This window comes from Anarrhichthys ocellatus, unplaced genomic scaffold (assembly GCF_004355925.1).
Source record: "Anarrhichthys ocellatus isolate YVR2014 unplaced genomic scaffold, GSC_Weel_1.0 scaffold1106, whole genome shotgun sequence".
Taxonomy (NCBI): Eukaryota; Metazoa; Chordata; class Actinopteri; order Perciformes; family Anarhichadidae; genus Anarrhichthys; species Anarrhichthys ocellatus.
The window spans coordinates 1-13546 of record NW_022281080.1 but is presented as its reverse complement, the minus strand read 5'-3'; the positions used below and the strand labels follow the sequence as shown (position 1 = coordinate 13546).

At 42.9% G+C, this 13546-nt stretch overlaps 1 protein-coding gene across 1 annotated transcript; it reads left to right on the top strand.

The window, feature by feature from the left end:
* Positions 1 to 51: 51 nt before the first annotated feature.
* Positions 52 to 11098, top strand: LOC116377303 (Na(+)/H(+) exchange regulatory cofactor NHE-RF1-like). The gene is made up of 3 exons (XM_031838916.1): positions 52 to 6264; positions 7971 to 8124; positions 8294 to 11098. The coding sequence occupies exons 1-3, from the start codon at positions 6130 to 6132 to the stop codon at positions 8431 to 8433; spliced, it is 429 nt and encodes a 142-aa protein (XP_031694776.1). The 5' UTR covers positions 52 to 6129; the 3' UTR covers positions 8434 to 11098.
* Positions 11099 to 13546: the final 2448 nt, after the last annotated feature.

The window sequence follows — 13546 nt, the reverse complement described above, 5'->3', positions numbered from 1 at the left end:
GTTACGTCGCAGTCCTTTTTTTTTTTTTTTTTTTTTTTTTTTTTTTTCTCTCACCAGCACCCATATTTAGTACCAACTCTTGTTCTCTGCCCGTCACATTGCTGTTGCACTTATTAGAACACATCCTTCATCAGAGGCTGCTGAGTTTCTGAGTGGTATATGAACTCATTTTTCATAACTCTTTTGTCGAGGCCACTCCTGTATGCATGCACACACACACACTTTATCAGCATATGGGTTGTTAGCTGTTGGGGTGGAACCGATGATGAAACCACTTCCTGTCCTTGTAGCGAGTTGCTATAGTGCTGAAGCCACATTGTGTTTTTTGTCTCAGCCAGTTAATAATAACCATAATGCTACATGCAGGTCTGTGTAGTTATGTATTATGTAAACCAGCAATAGACAGCATGTCTCTTTCCAGAAATCGTGACTATTGATACTCAAGATAATCCACAGACCTTGTTGTGAGCAGTTTCTTGAAGGAATTATTTGTCTTTCAACTCTAGCAGCATGTGTTTACACTCGGTATATCTTGAGTAGCTCGTGTAGCATAGAAGTGCTAACGCTAGCTGATTCAGTGGTAGCATTCCCTGCCATCGTTGGCTCCACAGGTTTTTACACAGAAACGTTTAAGACTATCACTTTCCAACCTCTCAGGGTAACGAGCATCACGATCACACAACGTTCAACCACGACTAGCTCCAAATCAACTAAACCAGCCTAAAAAAAATCAAGATTAATCTGAAACCATTGCATGACAACAGATCCGGATAGTTGGTTGGTCCCTGGTCAAAGCCGCCTGCCCCGCTATGATTGGTCAGCCTGTGTTACAGGGGCGGGACTCAGCAAAGGCAATGATAAATTCAGTTGCACAAGCCCAATGCTTGGACTGTAGCAAAAAAGTTTAAGACGCTGACGTGTTTGAGGACAATCTGTATGGGCGGTTCTACAGAAATGGCTCCTTCAGTTCTCCCACACTTTGTTTGAGACGTAGCCCTTTCTCTCTGTAGAATTGTGCCCAGAGATCGTCATAAAGGTTTCAAATGGCACATAAATGGTTTAGTGTTTCAGCCTCGGTTCAAGGTCCTCATTATGTGACAGGATCGGAGCACAGGATCTGATGTTTAACTACAGCAAGCTGTAAAACCATTAACCTCTGATATTCAACAAGCTTAGGGAATGTTTACACCGGCTGCCTGCTGCCTCTTGTACCATCGCACTTAAATAGGCTAAATCCTGCGTTCACACGGTGGCTATTTGTAGCAGATCCCAAGCCAGATGTTATTTCTGTGTTTGCACAGGCACACGACTGGGCCCGCAGCCAGATCTCTGCAACCGATATTTCCTTTTTCTGGTCCCTTTTGTGCAGAATCCCCACCAGTGCTCTGTGGTTGACCTTTCACCTCTCTGCAGAGGACAGGCTTGAAAAAGGCAAACATTAAACATTGTTTTCCAAACAGGAGATTTTACTGGGGGCCTGTTTTTAGCAATGAATCATTGTTTAGTGTGCTTGTCTTGTGCAGTCGAGAAATTTTTTGTCATGGTACCCCAAGCAACCCAACCCCCAAAATGACATGCATATGTGCACAGACGAGTTTTGGTTTTCACACTTTTAGATTTATTTCTTTATATTAAGTTTTTATTTTTCTGAAAGGCTGAGCTCCTGAAACCTCGTGAGCTGGTAAACGTATGAGCGCGACACGTTGTAGTTTGTGTTCTTTCATGGATGTGTTGACGTATAGATACGGTATGTTCCACTGGACTCGCAACAGCATGTGTGTGACGAGGCGCCGCACGCCAACACGGCTGATTTCTGTGCCGCTAAGTCTTCCACTGCAGGGGTCATTGGTTTATCATATTGTTACCGTGGGCCCATCACCAGACATCTCAGATAAGCTTCATCTCTGACGGTTACCTTCAGTAGCGGATGTTTGCTGTTGCAACAAACCTTGTTTCATTGCCGGCATGTTGGAGACACTCAGTGGGACTTTACCCAGCAGTGTCATTATCAAACGCCACCGGCTGTCACTGAGACTGGTTTGCTGTGCGGCTCTGCTGACACTGTGGTTTTCCTGTGCGTGTCTTGAAACCCTGAAAAAAGTCAGAAAGTAGTACTCAAAATGTCTCTTGAAATGCAGCATGCATTGTGTTCCACTGATGTGAAAGAATTCTTTGTCTGTCTTCCACTCGCTCCGAGGGTCTTCTTCGTATTGTTTGTGTTCACTGCTGCAGACCATAAGCATGCAGACGGGCTAGATTCCGTCTCCGTTTGAGCTGGAGGCCAAATCCCAAAGCAGTAGGCTGAAGGTACACGTCACAAATGTCATTTGTTGTTGGGCGTCAGAATCAACTTCGACATGTTTTCACATGCCTTTGAGATGACACGCTGTGATTGGAATGTTTCAGAGAGAGCGAGAGAACATGTTAGTAATAGTTAAGATTAGCATTCTGCACTACAGTGGGAGTTAAAGGACGTATCCGGATCAAAGATGAGTCCTCGATTCCTTGAATTGATGCAGAGGGAGTCACCATAGACCTGCACATACAGCCACAAATATACACTGTTTGATTGTATCAAAAATACATGTCCACAAAGGATTTGAAATTTCCATCATAAACATATTTCGATATTTTCTTTCGTGCATCAGCTTGATTAACGATGCTGCTACGTCTTTGAATATAATGTCTGTCCATCAAAGATGACCAAAGGACGTGTACAGTGTCGTGACATCACCACCATTTAAAGGGTTAAAATCTCTTAAAAATCACGCCGTTTTGTGAGTTGTCGAGTTAGGGGAAACTTTATGAAATGCCGTCTGTGTCAAATTCTTTATCGGGGGCTCGTTGTAAATTTTCCATAATTAAGTGATTTATTATTGTCCGTTTGTCCCGGCCGGTCAAAGTACCACTGCAGATAAACCAGCTGCTCAGATGAGTGCACTGCACGCACTAATACTACTACTAATGTAAAAGCACAGCATCCATTATCTTCCTCCAATTCAAGCTGATCACCTGAAGACTTTTTACTTTAACTTTTACTTTGCAAGTGTGTAATATGTTTCACACTGTCCGTTTCAACTAGGACCCTGAGGCCTCCCCAACAGTTTAATGCTTCATTCATAACGTTGGCTTACAAATATTATCTTTAATAACTTACAGAGGCATTGTCATTTTTTCATAAAATTTACTAAATAATGCAGATAACAGCAACAACAATTAGATCTTTAGTCTCCCTGAACATCTGCACAACGTCTCTTCAGATGTTGAGTTTGAAGAAACAGAGCAGTAACATAATGCACAGCAGCTGTTATGACTTTATTATCAATAAATTACAAAATTTAGTCTTACAAATATCACAACTTTATTCTCAAAATGTTATGACCTTATTAATACATAGGTGGGATACGTCTTGAATGTGTCTAAAGTTTTGAAGATGAGCATAAATGTTGCTGAAACACATTTGAGCTAATAAAGGCCAGGGGCTTATACATGTAATTAAATTAATGAATGTATTAATAAATGTGCCACATGCACATTTAAAGAGCTTACTTCCCCAAACAAAAGACACAAGAGAGAGGAGGGAAAGTAAATCATTCCTACATGTGCTGACTCAGCAGGGAATAATAAATATTTGAAAGCAAAACAGAATACCTGAGAGCCTTAAAGTCATTTTATACTTTGAAAAAATAAAATAAGAAATTGATGAAACATTTCCACAATAAATTGATGCAGTAATTCACCAGAATGCAGGACATGAAGTATTCCCCACATAACGTGTGTCAAACCTGCTGACTGCTTATATAACGTTGATAACGTTGGTAATTGCAGTGTCTCCACAGGTTCCGTGCCATATTAGAGCGGAGCGTGGAGTACTGCATGCTGCGAATGCTGCAGATTACATGAAAACTTGATTGGCATGCGGTGCACTTTGCACCTCACCTGTTCCCTTATCGTCTTCAGCCACTGCTTATGTGGGCTTTGTCATAAATGATGATGATAAATGATTCCATCCAAAGGTCCTCCCAAGATCACACTGACTCACTCAGAGCATTTCAGCAATCATCAACCGCCCCGACTCCACAGAAACCCTCGGACCGACGCAGAGTCCACTCTGAGTGGGCGAGGTGGGGACACGCCTTGAGAACGCTGAGGTTATCACGGTGGATCTGAAATGGTCACTTTGCAGGGAATCATTTACAGATATGTGACAACGCTGTAGATAGCGGTGCTTTTTATCACGTGAATGAGGTGCATTTTATCAGAGCCTCGATTGGTCACGCCTGTTATAACTGCTCGGTGCACGTGTTGGCTGTAAACGGGTTTGGAGGTTGAATCCGTGCCGTCCACCGAGTGGACGGTTCTGTCTATCAGGCTAGTTTAGAGGCTGTGGAAGACAAATCACTCTGAGAAAAGGTGAAATAATAATAGTATCCCAGAATGTTCTTTTCTGCCTGTATGTCTGCAACACATCCACCAGGCTGGACCACATCTACAATGTTCACAGCCAAACGAGTGTGAAACTATCTAATTATCTCGATTGTGCAAGTTTAAAGTACAATTGGCAGCAACAACACTAGGAAGAATAAAAGTGATATTGGCGTATTGGAAAATGTCGACGCCTTCTTTATGGAGCTTATGTAATAGGATTCCGTTCAGCAATGATTTCCAGTAGTCCTGTAATAAAGCCGGAGCTCATGCAGCAGTGCTCTGATGTTAACAGCTGAAGTGAGGTCCTTCACGTGGGATTAGACACATAACCAGGTCTACAGTAGGCCACCGCAGGATTAGCAGAGACCTGCTGCTGATTCATTCAGTTGGTAAAGGAAGTCAGCTGACTTTTGTTTCTGCCTGTGCATGTTTATGACCTCATGTTGTGCTTTTTCAGGTCTGACTCAATGCCGTTTGTCAAATGAGCATTGTGCGCCCGTTGTGTAAATAGGGAAGTTACGTGACGTCCATAGCTCGTCATTTACAGCAAACCTGTATTGATTGTGTTGGTGTGGGATCTCAGATTGACGTAAAACACATGGAAGAGCCCCCCCCCCCCGCATCGGAGAAATCTAAGATTAATTGCACTAAAATGGATGGACATGGCACTGGGCGAAAGCAGCCGTTAAGTAGCATGTGTCACGTCCTTTAATCCCAAACGGTCCTGTGCTCACCGGCCTCTCCCCCTGCTGCTGCTGCTGTGTGTTGTCTGATTCTGAGGATTGCTGTGACAACTTAGTTTAATCACCGTGTGTCACAGCAACCCTCCTCCTGAACTGGAGAGGCAGGGATTGTACTTGACCTAACACTTCTAATGGTTATGATATCGTCACTGGAGTAATATGATGAGATGATCACTGGAAAATAAAAATAAAGTCTGTCGTATATAAAACAGCCAAATAACAATGTCAGATGACGCATGGTGTAACGTTACGTTACCAGAACGTTTTTTTGTTTTTTTAAAAGATATTTTTGTGTCTTTTATTGCCTTTATTAGAGCAGCTGCAGAATGAGTGGAGAGGGTTCGACCGGTCAGATTACCACCGACAGAAACCCTTTGTGTATGTGTTTGTAGGCCTCATGTATCAGTGCTGTCTTGTCCCTGCTGCCGTCTTGACAAAGCGCTTGGGGATGATTTTTCTCTTTCTGAAAAGTGTTTGTGCAGACCAGATTTACCGCTGCGATAAGCCAGCCCACTTCCAATTTTCCGAATTTACACAGCAACACATTGTTGGGTCTCCGTGTTCTCCCACACTGAAGAGAATGGTTTAGCTCCACCCTGAAATCCACGCTTTGATGGAGCGTCACAAGAGAATGGTTGCTCGCCGTCAAAGCGTGGATTTCCCCCAAACAGGGTGGAGCTAAACGTTATGCAGATCGATGTGTTTCTGTAACCGATTACGTCATACAAGTCTTTTAAGATTGTGAACAATTGTGCGATCAAACTTTCTAGAAAGTCTGAAATCTCAGCAGCCGTTGGGGACACAGGAGTGAGTGTTATTAATACTGCTGAAGTCCACATGGATGTATATTATTGACATTAAATAGAGAGGGACCTGCTCACACCCTTCAGTGAACGGTGGATGTTCTCCTGTCTGTGTGCAGGAGGAGCGAGGCGGGCCGCGGCCTCGTCTCTGCCACATGAAGAAGGGAGCCAGCGGCTACGGCTTCAACCTGCACAGCGAGAAGTCCAAACCGGGCCAGTTCATCCGAGCGGTGGACGACGACTCTCCGGCACAGAGAGTGGGCGTGAAACAGCGGGACAAGCTCGTCCAGGTACGCCACACACACACACTCCCTCCTCCTCCAGGTCACACACACACACACACACACACACATGCACCTCTGGATTTCAGCTTCCCCACTGATGTAATAGGATTACAGCTGATACACATACAAACTAAATAAAACAGACGCACAGTATCAGGCAAAACGTGTGTGTGTGTGTGTGTGTGTGTGTGTGTGTGTGTGTGTGTGTGTGTAAATACTGTATGTTTTCTTTCTCCCCCGCTTTGTTTGTGTGACGAGCAGGCCTTCTGTCCATGTTAACTGTGGCGAGGTCAGAGTTAATCCACTTACTGCGTCTGAGGGCTGCATCGCTGCCTGCTCAGACTGCGGGGCGGGGCAGGGGGGCTGTGGAGAAGACCACATCTCTACATGCTGTATTCACCATGAGATAGAAACTTTAAACTGGTTTTTAGAGGTAGATTTCGGGAAACGAGATGCTTGGAATTGAATGAATGTTTCTGTGGAGGGGTCCACTGGAGTGGAATACAGCCGTACCACCTGTTCAACGTTCACACCCACAGTGGGGAGTTGGTGAGACCGAGAGATGAGGGCACTCCCACCTCGGAGCTTCCTCCCACAGGAATTCCTCAGTGTCTTATCTCCCAGGAGGCATGATTAGTTCCATCTGTGGGAGTGTGCTTGCATACCTGTAACCCTCTGTAACAACACAGTTACCAAACATTCTCCATCACTGGAACCATCACTCTCCTGTTGGTCCTCATCACGGTCATTACGTTTCACCACAGCCACACCAAAAACATCATCATTCACTTACTTAGTGGGAATAATCAGTGATACCTTATAGTTTATGGCCAATGTTTGGAGTGCTAGTCATTGTTATTATGTGATCAGCTGTAGTGTCACATAGTTGTAATGCTGCCTCTGATGCTATCTTAAATAGAAAAAGAATAGAAAAGGCCGAGTACACTATAGTTACCAATAACTCTAATGTGAGAACATGTCCCGCTCTAAGCTATGGAGAGCAGCGTTCAGTATTAAATATATGAATAGGACATGATTAAATGAATGATCCTCTTTCAGCCCATCACGTTGCTCCAGCCTCTCAGCAGACTCACCAACTGCCAGTTAGCTGATGGGTAGAGCCGGGTTCTTAATGAAGCTAAAAGTCTGTGTATCATGTGAGTTTTGACTTTGAACTCACCCTACAGTTAGAAAACCTCTGAGGCTAGATGGACAAACACACTACATTTACAATACAGTGCAATATATTTGCCCTCCAGTGTGTTCTGCTGTCAGTGATGATGCAAAGTGGTGATTATTAGTAAGTCTCCAAACAGATGACAGACGTTTGAGAAAGGGCATTTAGGAAAAAGAAATGTATATAATGACCAAAAAAGAGAGTTGAAATGACTTTTAGTCATTAATTAAACAGTTTATACAATTAGAACTATTGCAGCTATTTAGTAATTCCCTTTAATGTTGAACAGCTCCTTACTTTACTGTCACCAGTCACCAGTTGTACATCATCAGAGCTGGTAGCTCGTCTGATCACGTGTAGGTTTGTTCCAGCTGAAGTGCTTCTGAACTGCAACACCTTGTGACCACAATCTGTCTTTGACAAAATAATTGGAGACTTGGCGCTTTAGAACTGTGTGGAAAAACACACATCCAGTGTAGCAAGAGTCAGAGAGTGAACTCTCCTGTCTCCTCTCTCCTCTTCTCTCCTGCCTCAGGTCAATGGCATGACAGTGATCGGCATGCAGCACTCGGAGGTGGTCGCGGCCATCAAGGCGGGAGGAGACGAGACCACGCTGCTGCTGGTGGACGCCGAGGCCGACGACTATTTTAAGAGATGCAACGTCCTGCCCACGGAGGAACACGTCAGCGGTATGACACACGGACGCTCTCACACACACCGATCACACTGTGGCTTTGTAAAAGATGACGCTTGTGTGTTTACCATAGCAGTGTAAAAAGATCAGGAACATAATGATCAGACATCTGGTTTGAACCGACTGGAGTAAATATGGATGAAGTTTCTTCTTTTCCCCCGTAGGACCTCTTCCTGAGCCAGTGTCAGAGAGAGCATCAGAGGAGGAGGAGGAGGAGGTTAGTACACACACACACACACACACACAGATAGTGGCCTGGAAAAGCCCCACTGATTCTCTCTGGACATTCCTGGTAGCAGATTAGAAGTTCTGGACAGTGTTGTGAAGCACTCCGTCTGTCTTCATGTGTTTCCTGTTTCAAGACTGCACTGTTAAACTCCAAAACACACGTGTTATAAAACATTTGTAACTTTTAGTTACAGCGCATACTGTAACTGCCACGTCGGTGGATCGATTCTAGGCAGAGACCTGCGTCACATGTCTCTCTTTACTGTAGAATACATCATGTATGTTTAGACTGGTGAAGAGACTCTTCTACACTCATGTCCCATTGACAGTTAATGCAGTGTTGGTCAGTTCACATCAAGGTAGCCCAGCAACATTGCATCACGTGATAAAACAGAGGACAACCTTAATCCCAGCTGATAATGGTACTATGACTAGTTATGACTATACTAATCAAACACTTCTAAAGGGTATTGTAGCATTAAATATTACGCGTTCATAAAGTTTGAGACACAGATTTAAAAGCTGCTCAGAATTGAGAATCGAGAGCAGAAGCAGAGATCCCCTGACTTCAGCTCCAAGTTTGGGTCAAGATCCAAAAACACTGGATCTTACACTTTCCATGATGCATCATGTGTTTGATGCTCAGTGCTCAGTTTGTAACTGGGGATAATCACTGAGCTAATTGTTTGGCTGTGAATGTATTTTAAAGATTTTGGAACTTCTTGCATTGCTGCTCAAGAAAGACTAATGTCGATTCATTTTGTTTATTAATTATCTTTTTTTCTCACAATATAAGAGTAATCGATGAGAGTACTAGTATTGATCAAATCCTAACGATACCCATCCCTCATCACTATGACATCATCATGGGTATTGTTCCAGACTTAATTAAGCTCCTCCCTCAGAGCCACAGAAGACATAATAAAACAGTTTTTATAATTTCTAGTAGTACCCATCATCATCATGTGTAACATCAGAGGAATGCTCCTTTAATGAAGCACTCTGTATTAAGCAACATGTGTTGTTGTGACAGTCCACAGACACCGCAAGGCGCCTTTATCAAAAGTAAACACTCTCCACCTCCTCTCTACACACACACGCACACACACATTGGAAAAGTGGATTGGCCCCTCTGGTGACATTGTGGCTGACCCTTCACCATGGCAACAAGAGCTCACCAGTGTGAGTTTCCGTCTCTGTCTCTCCCCTCCGTGTCCTGGAGGATCATGGGATTGAAGTGGCATTAATACTCAGGGTAAATTGGGGATTATGCTAATGAGAAGACTAACGAGCGCTGTTCACGTACCCACACATGCAGTTTCTACTCTACTGCAGCAACAATAACTGTGCGTGCGTGCGTGCGTGCGTGCGTGCTTCTACTGTTCAGTGGAGCAGCTCAGGTCCAACCGTTGGCATGAAACACTCCTTGACAAATAGTCATTGGCCCTCATGGGCCTCATGTGTGCATGTTCTTACTTACTGTTTAAAGTTTTAAATAGTTTAAATTAGTTTAAAGTTTAGGTTTAGTTGACTTTGCGCGAGGTGGAGGCAGAAACACTTCTGTGAAGAGTTTCCACAGGAGCCACAATGATGGTGAATGTTGTCTCCTAGGATACGGACTGTGGCCCAGGTAAAAAAAAAAAAAAAGAAAAGGTTTGATATTAAAGTTGGTGCTAAAACACAATACAGCAGACCAGAAGCAAACAAAGGAAACAGGTGGAGGACGAGGCCCACAGTATTTGTCCAATAAGACCCGTCGCAATTTATCTCCAGTCATCCATAAGTGTGACATGTCCAAGAAACGAGGCTGAAAGTGATGAACCAGCACAGACTTCCACCCAGAGTCCTTTACTTCATACTTGTGTTAGTGCTGCACCGACAAGTTGGAAGCATAATTCATGATGTTGACATTCAGAAATGAAGTGTTTCTTATTTTTGCATGTCAGTTCATTCTGTTTAAAGCCGGTATTCCTGCAGTTTCAGATAAAGATCAGGCTCCACTGTCAGTATTCTACTATTTGTAGAACTAGAATCCAGTGGTGGCTGCGTACGATTGTTCCTCACTTGTGTGAACATTTTTAATAACTCAAAGAGCGTTTTGTAAACTTAAGAATTATTAAATAAAAGATGGATGTAATCATTTCCAAAATTCATATTTTTATCTAACAAAACGTTCAGCTTCAGTCCTTATTTGTTGCCATTTAGCCTTTTGAAACAACATTTTCACTGTTTGCTCTCCTGCTGACCAGCAAGCATCCGACTAACAGCAGTCTAGCAGCACATGAATTACGTTTATGGAACCACAATAACACTATCTATTTTATTTTTTATTTTTATTTGGTGTCATAAAATGTGACGGGCATTCCAAGCTTCACTTAAAAAACCCTCAATAGAGGCTTTGAAATACAAAGTGTTCTTAATTATTCTTAAGAGGGTGTTGACTTCATAGTTATGGAATACATTCGGCTAAATCATTAGTAAATTAATGGTTTTAAATATTGTTAAAATATCTATTAAAGTCCTTTTTTCCCAAATTGACTTTGTTTTAATATGGGATGCATTTAGTGAAACGGTGTGTTTCCCTTCAGACAGCCGGCCAGGCTTTCATCACTTCAGCGTACACGAGCTCTGAGGCTACATCAACACGACTCCGTTTAAAACTAAAGCGATCTCCGTCCACACGGCGTTTCAGCATCGTTTTCGAATTGATCTCCGTCCAGACTAACACGCCTGAAAATGAATATCACGTGACTCATCACGTACACTGGGCATGCACGTGGTTGCCGATGTAAACAGGAAGTAGATTGGTTGCTAAGTTAAAAAAAATACGACAGAGTAATAAAGTAGTCTTTAATAATGAAAGGTCGTGTTTGATACTTAAGATCTTCTCTAAAATCTTCCTCTATAAACTCAAACAGACACAGTTCGTGGGAAGTTTTATTTTCAGACTTGACGTTAGTTACAGCGCTGCGGGTTTTGCTCTATCTCTCTCTCACATCAAATTCACAGGTCTCTCACTCGTTCCCTCGGTGGTGGTGTTGTCTGTTCTCACTCGTAGCTCTGCTGGTGGCTGAAGTCTCTGTCCTACTGGAGAGAAATTACTGCTTTTGTTCCTTTTACATTTTATCTGCGGACTTCACAATAGATGTGTAGAACAAAATAAGCGTTAATAAGGACAGGAAAGTCTTCCGTTTTGTGTCCATCACCCTCCCTAAAGCCGCAAACCGTGACTTCAGACGCTCGCTCCGTAGGGCTGATAACGCCGCTGGACACGCAGCTCACTAATCGCTCCAATAACAGCTGCTTCCTCCGTACTAGTGCAGACTTTAACTGCACAACAGCTGTTTCAAGACAACAAGGTCAGCAACATCTGTAATCAGTTGTTCATGTTAAATTAACCTGGTAGTCGTTCGGTAATCAATGTTGTTGTTTGACTTTCGGGAATCGGTCACTTGATAGCTGTGACGAATCAGGGAAGGACATGACTGCTAAGAACCAATCAAGTAGCGAACGTGTGGGCGTCATCGTTTCCAAACGTATCCGTTTTCGACTGTCCACACGAATATGCAACCCTGACGTTTTCAAACTCCTCCGTTTTCGGTGCTCGAAAACGCCGGCGTAGTGTGGACGCTCAGTGTAAATGTAGCAAAACATATGAGTTTCCAAACAAAAACGGAGTAGTGTGGACGTGGCCTGAGGCAGCTCTATATTGGTTAGCCCAACGGCTCAGCATGTGCTTAAGTGACATGAGTGGAAATAGTGTCCACTAAAAGAGGAGTGTCGACGTTGAAAAGCAGTTGGTGTGGTTCACTATGTGCATGTGTTGAAAGACTCAGAGGGCTCTTGTGTTCTGCAGCATATTGTAGCATTTGTCCACTTAGAGTTTATCTTTAGAAGAGCAGCTGCTTATGAATTGGAGTCCATAAAGTGAGTGCTACAGTGTAACGTGCTGTAGATCAGGTCACACAGTGCAGTGTGGGAATGTGGACATGAGCAGGGATGTGTTGTTCTTCACCAGTGTACAGATTAGTTCTGCTGGCACAGAGCTGCAGCGTTAATCAGTGAGTGATGAGGATATGACACAGCATGTCAGGGTTACTCACTGAGGGTGTATTGCCTCCTGCTGGACAGCAACTGTTTCTCTTTAAGACCTGTGCCTTCACCTGCATACAGTGGGCTGCACAATAACAACAGATGGCACCAATAACAGGGGAGCAGAACAACACGTGTGAGGAGAATTCATTAACAGATCCAGAGTTGACAGAATAAGGTCCACTTATGACACTGTCCAAAGCTCCAGAACAAGTGTGTGAGCAGGATTTATGTTACGCTATTATCACGACCAAAACAATTCATAATAATGATGCTGTTGGGATATCTATAGAACATTTCAGTCTCTTTTTTGACAAATGAACTAAGGAAGTGAGATTGTGTAATCATTTAAGAGGCGCTGAATTATTTACATGATATTGTCATAAACATATCAATATTTCATTTTTAAAATATCACAGTTATCGTCAACACTGGTGCATCATGAGTCCCCTGCTCGTAGTACAGTCTGTCATAAACCAATATCAGGTTTTCACACCACAATTATCGGGGGGCCAAAATAATTTATAACGGTGTTGTCTCCATGTAAGAATGTTTTTAATAATGGTAAGAATGCTATCAGTCAGATTCATCTTTAAGTTTGTTTATTGGTTGATTTTTCACATTTTTTGCAAATGTTTGCTTCAAAATACAAGATGGAGATGGTCTGTAACCATTTCAGAGGTACTGTATTATTTACACCATATTATCATGTATATGATTAATATGTCAATATTTCATTTTTTTTTTACATCACGATTAACGGTGATACAGGTCTGTCAGGACAGCCCTAAAGTGGACCAACTGTCGGCTGCAAAAATCCATCATTTTCACAAATACAGCTTAAATCATACATATGTGAAGAATTTCTCTAAATGGTCTGAGACGGTTCACAGTGCGGACGATCTTTAGCTCTGTGATTGGTCTCATTAACGTGAATGTTGTCTGTGATTGGTCTCATTAATGTGAATGTTGTCTGTGATTGGTCTCATTAACGTGAATGTTGTCTGTGATTGGTCTCATTAATGTGAAAGTTGTCTGTGATTGGTCTCATTAACGTGAAAGTTGTCTGTGATTGGTCTCATTAATGTGAATGTTGT

Excerpts from the sequence above, each read along its gene's own strand:
- LOC116377303 (XM_031838916.1), top strand. The coding sequence starts at position 6,130 with ATGAAGAAGGGAGCCAGCGGCTACGGCTTCAACCTGCACAGCGAGAAG. Across the intron at positions 6,265-7,970 it reads AGCGGGACAAGCTCGTCCAG|GTCAATGGCATGACAGTGAT; the intron begins GTACGCCACACA and ends CTCCTGCCTCAG. Across the intron at positions 8,125-8,293 it reads CACGGAGGAACACGTCAGCG|GACCTCTTCCTGAGCCAGTG; the intron begins GTATGACACACG and ends TTTCCCCCGTAG.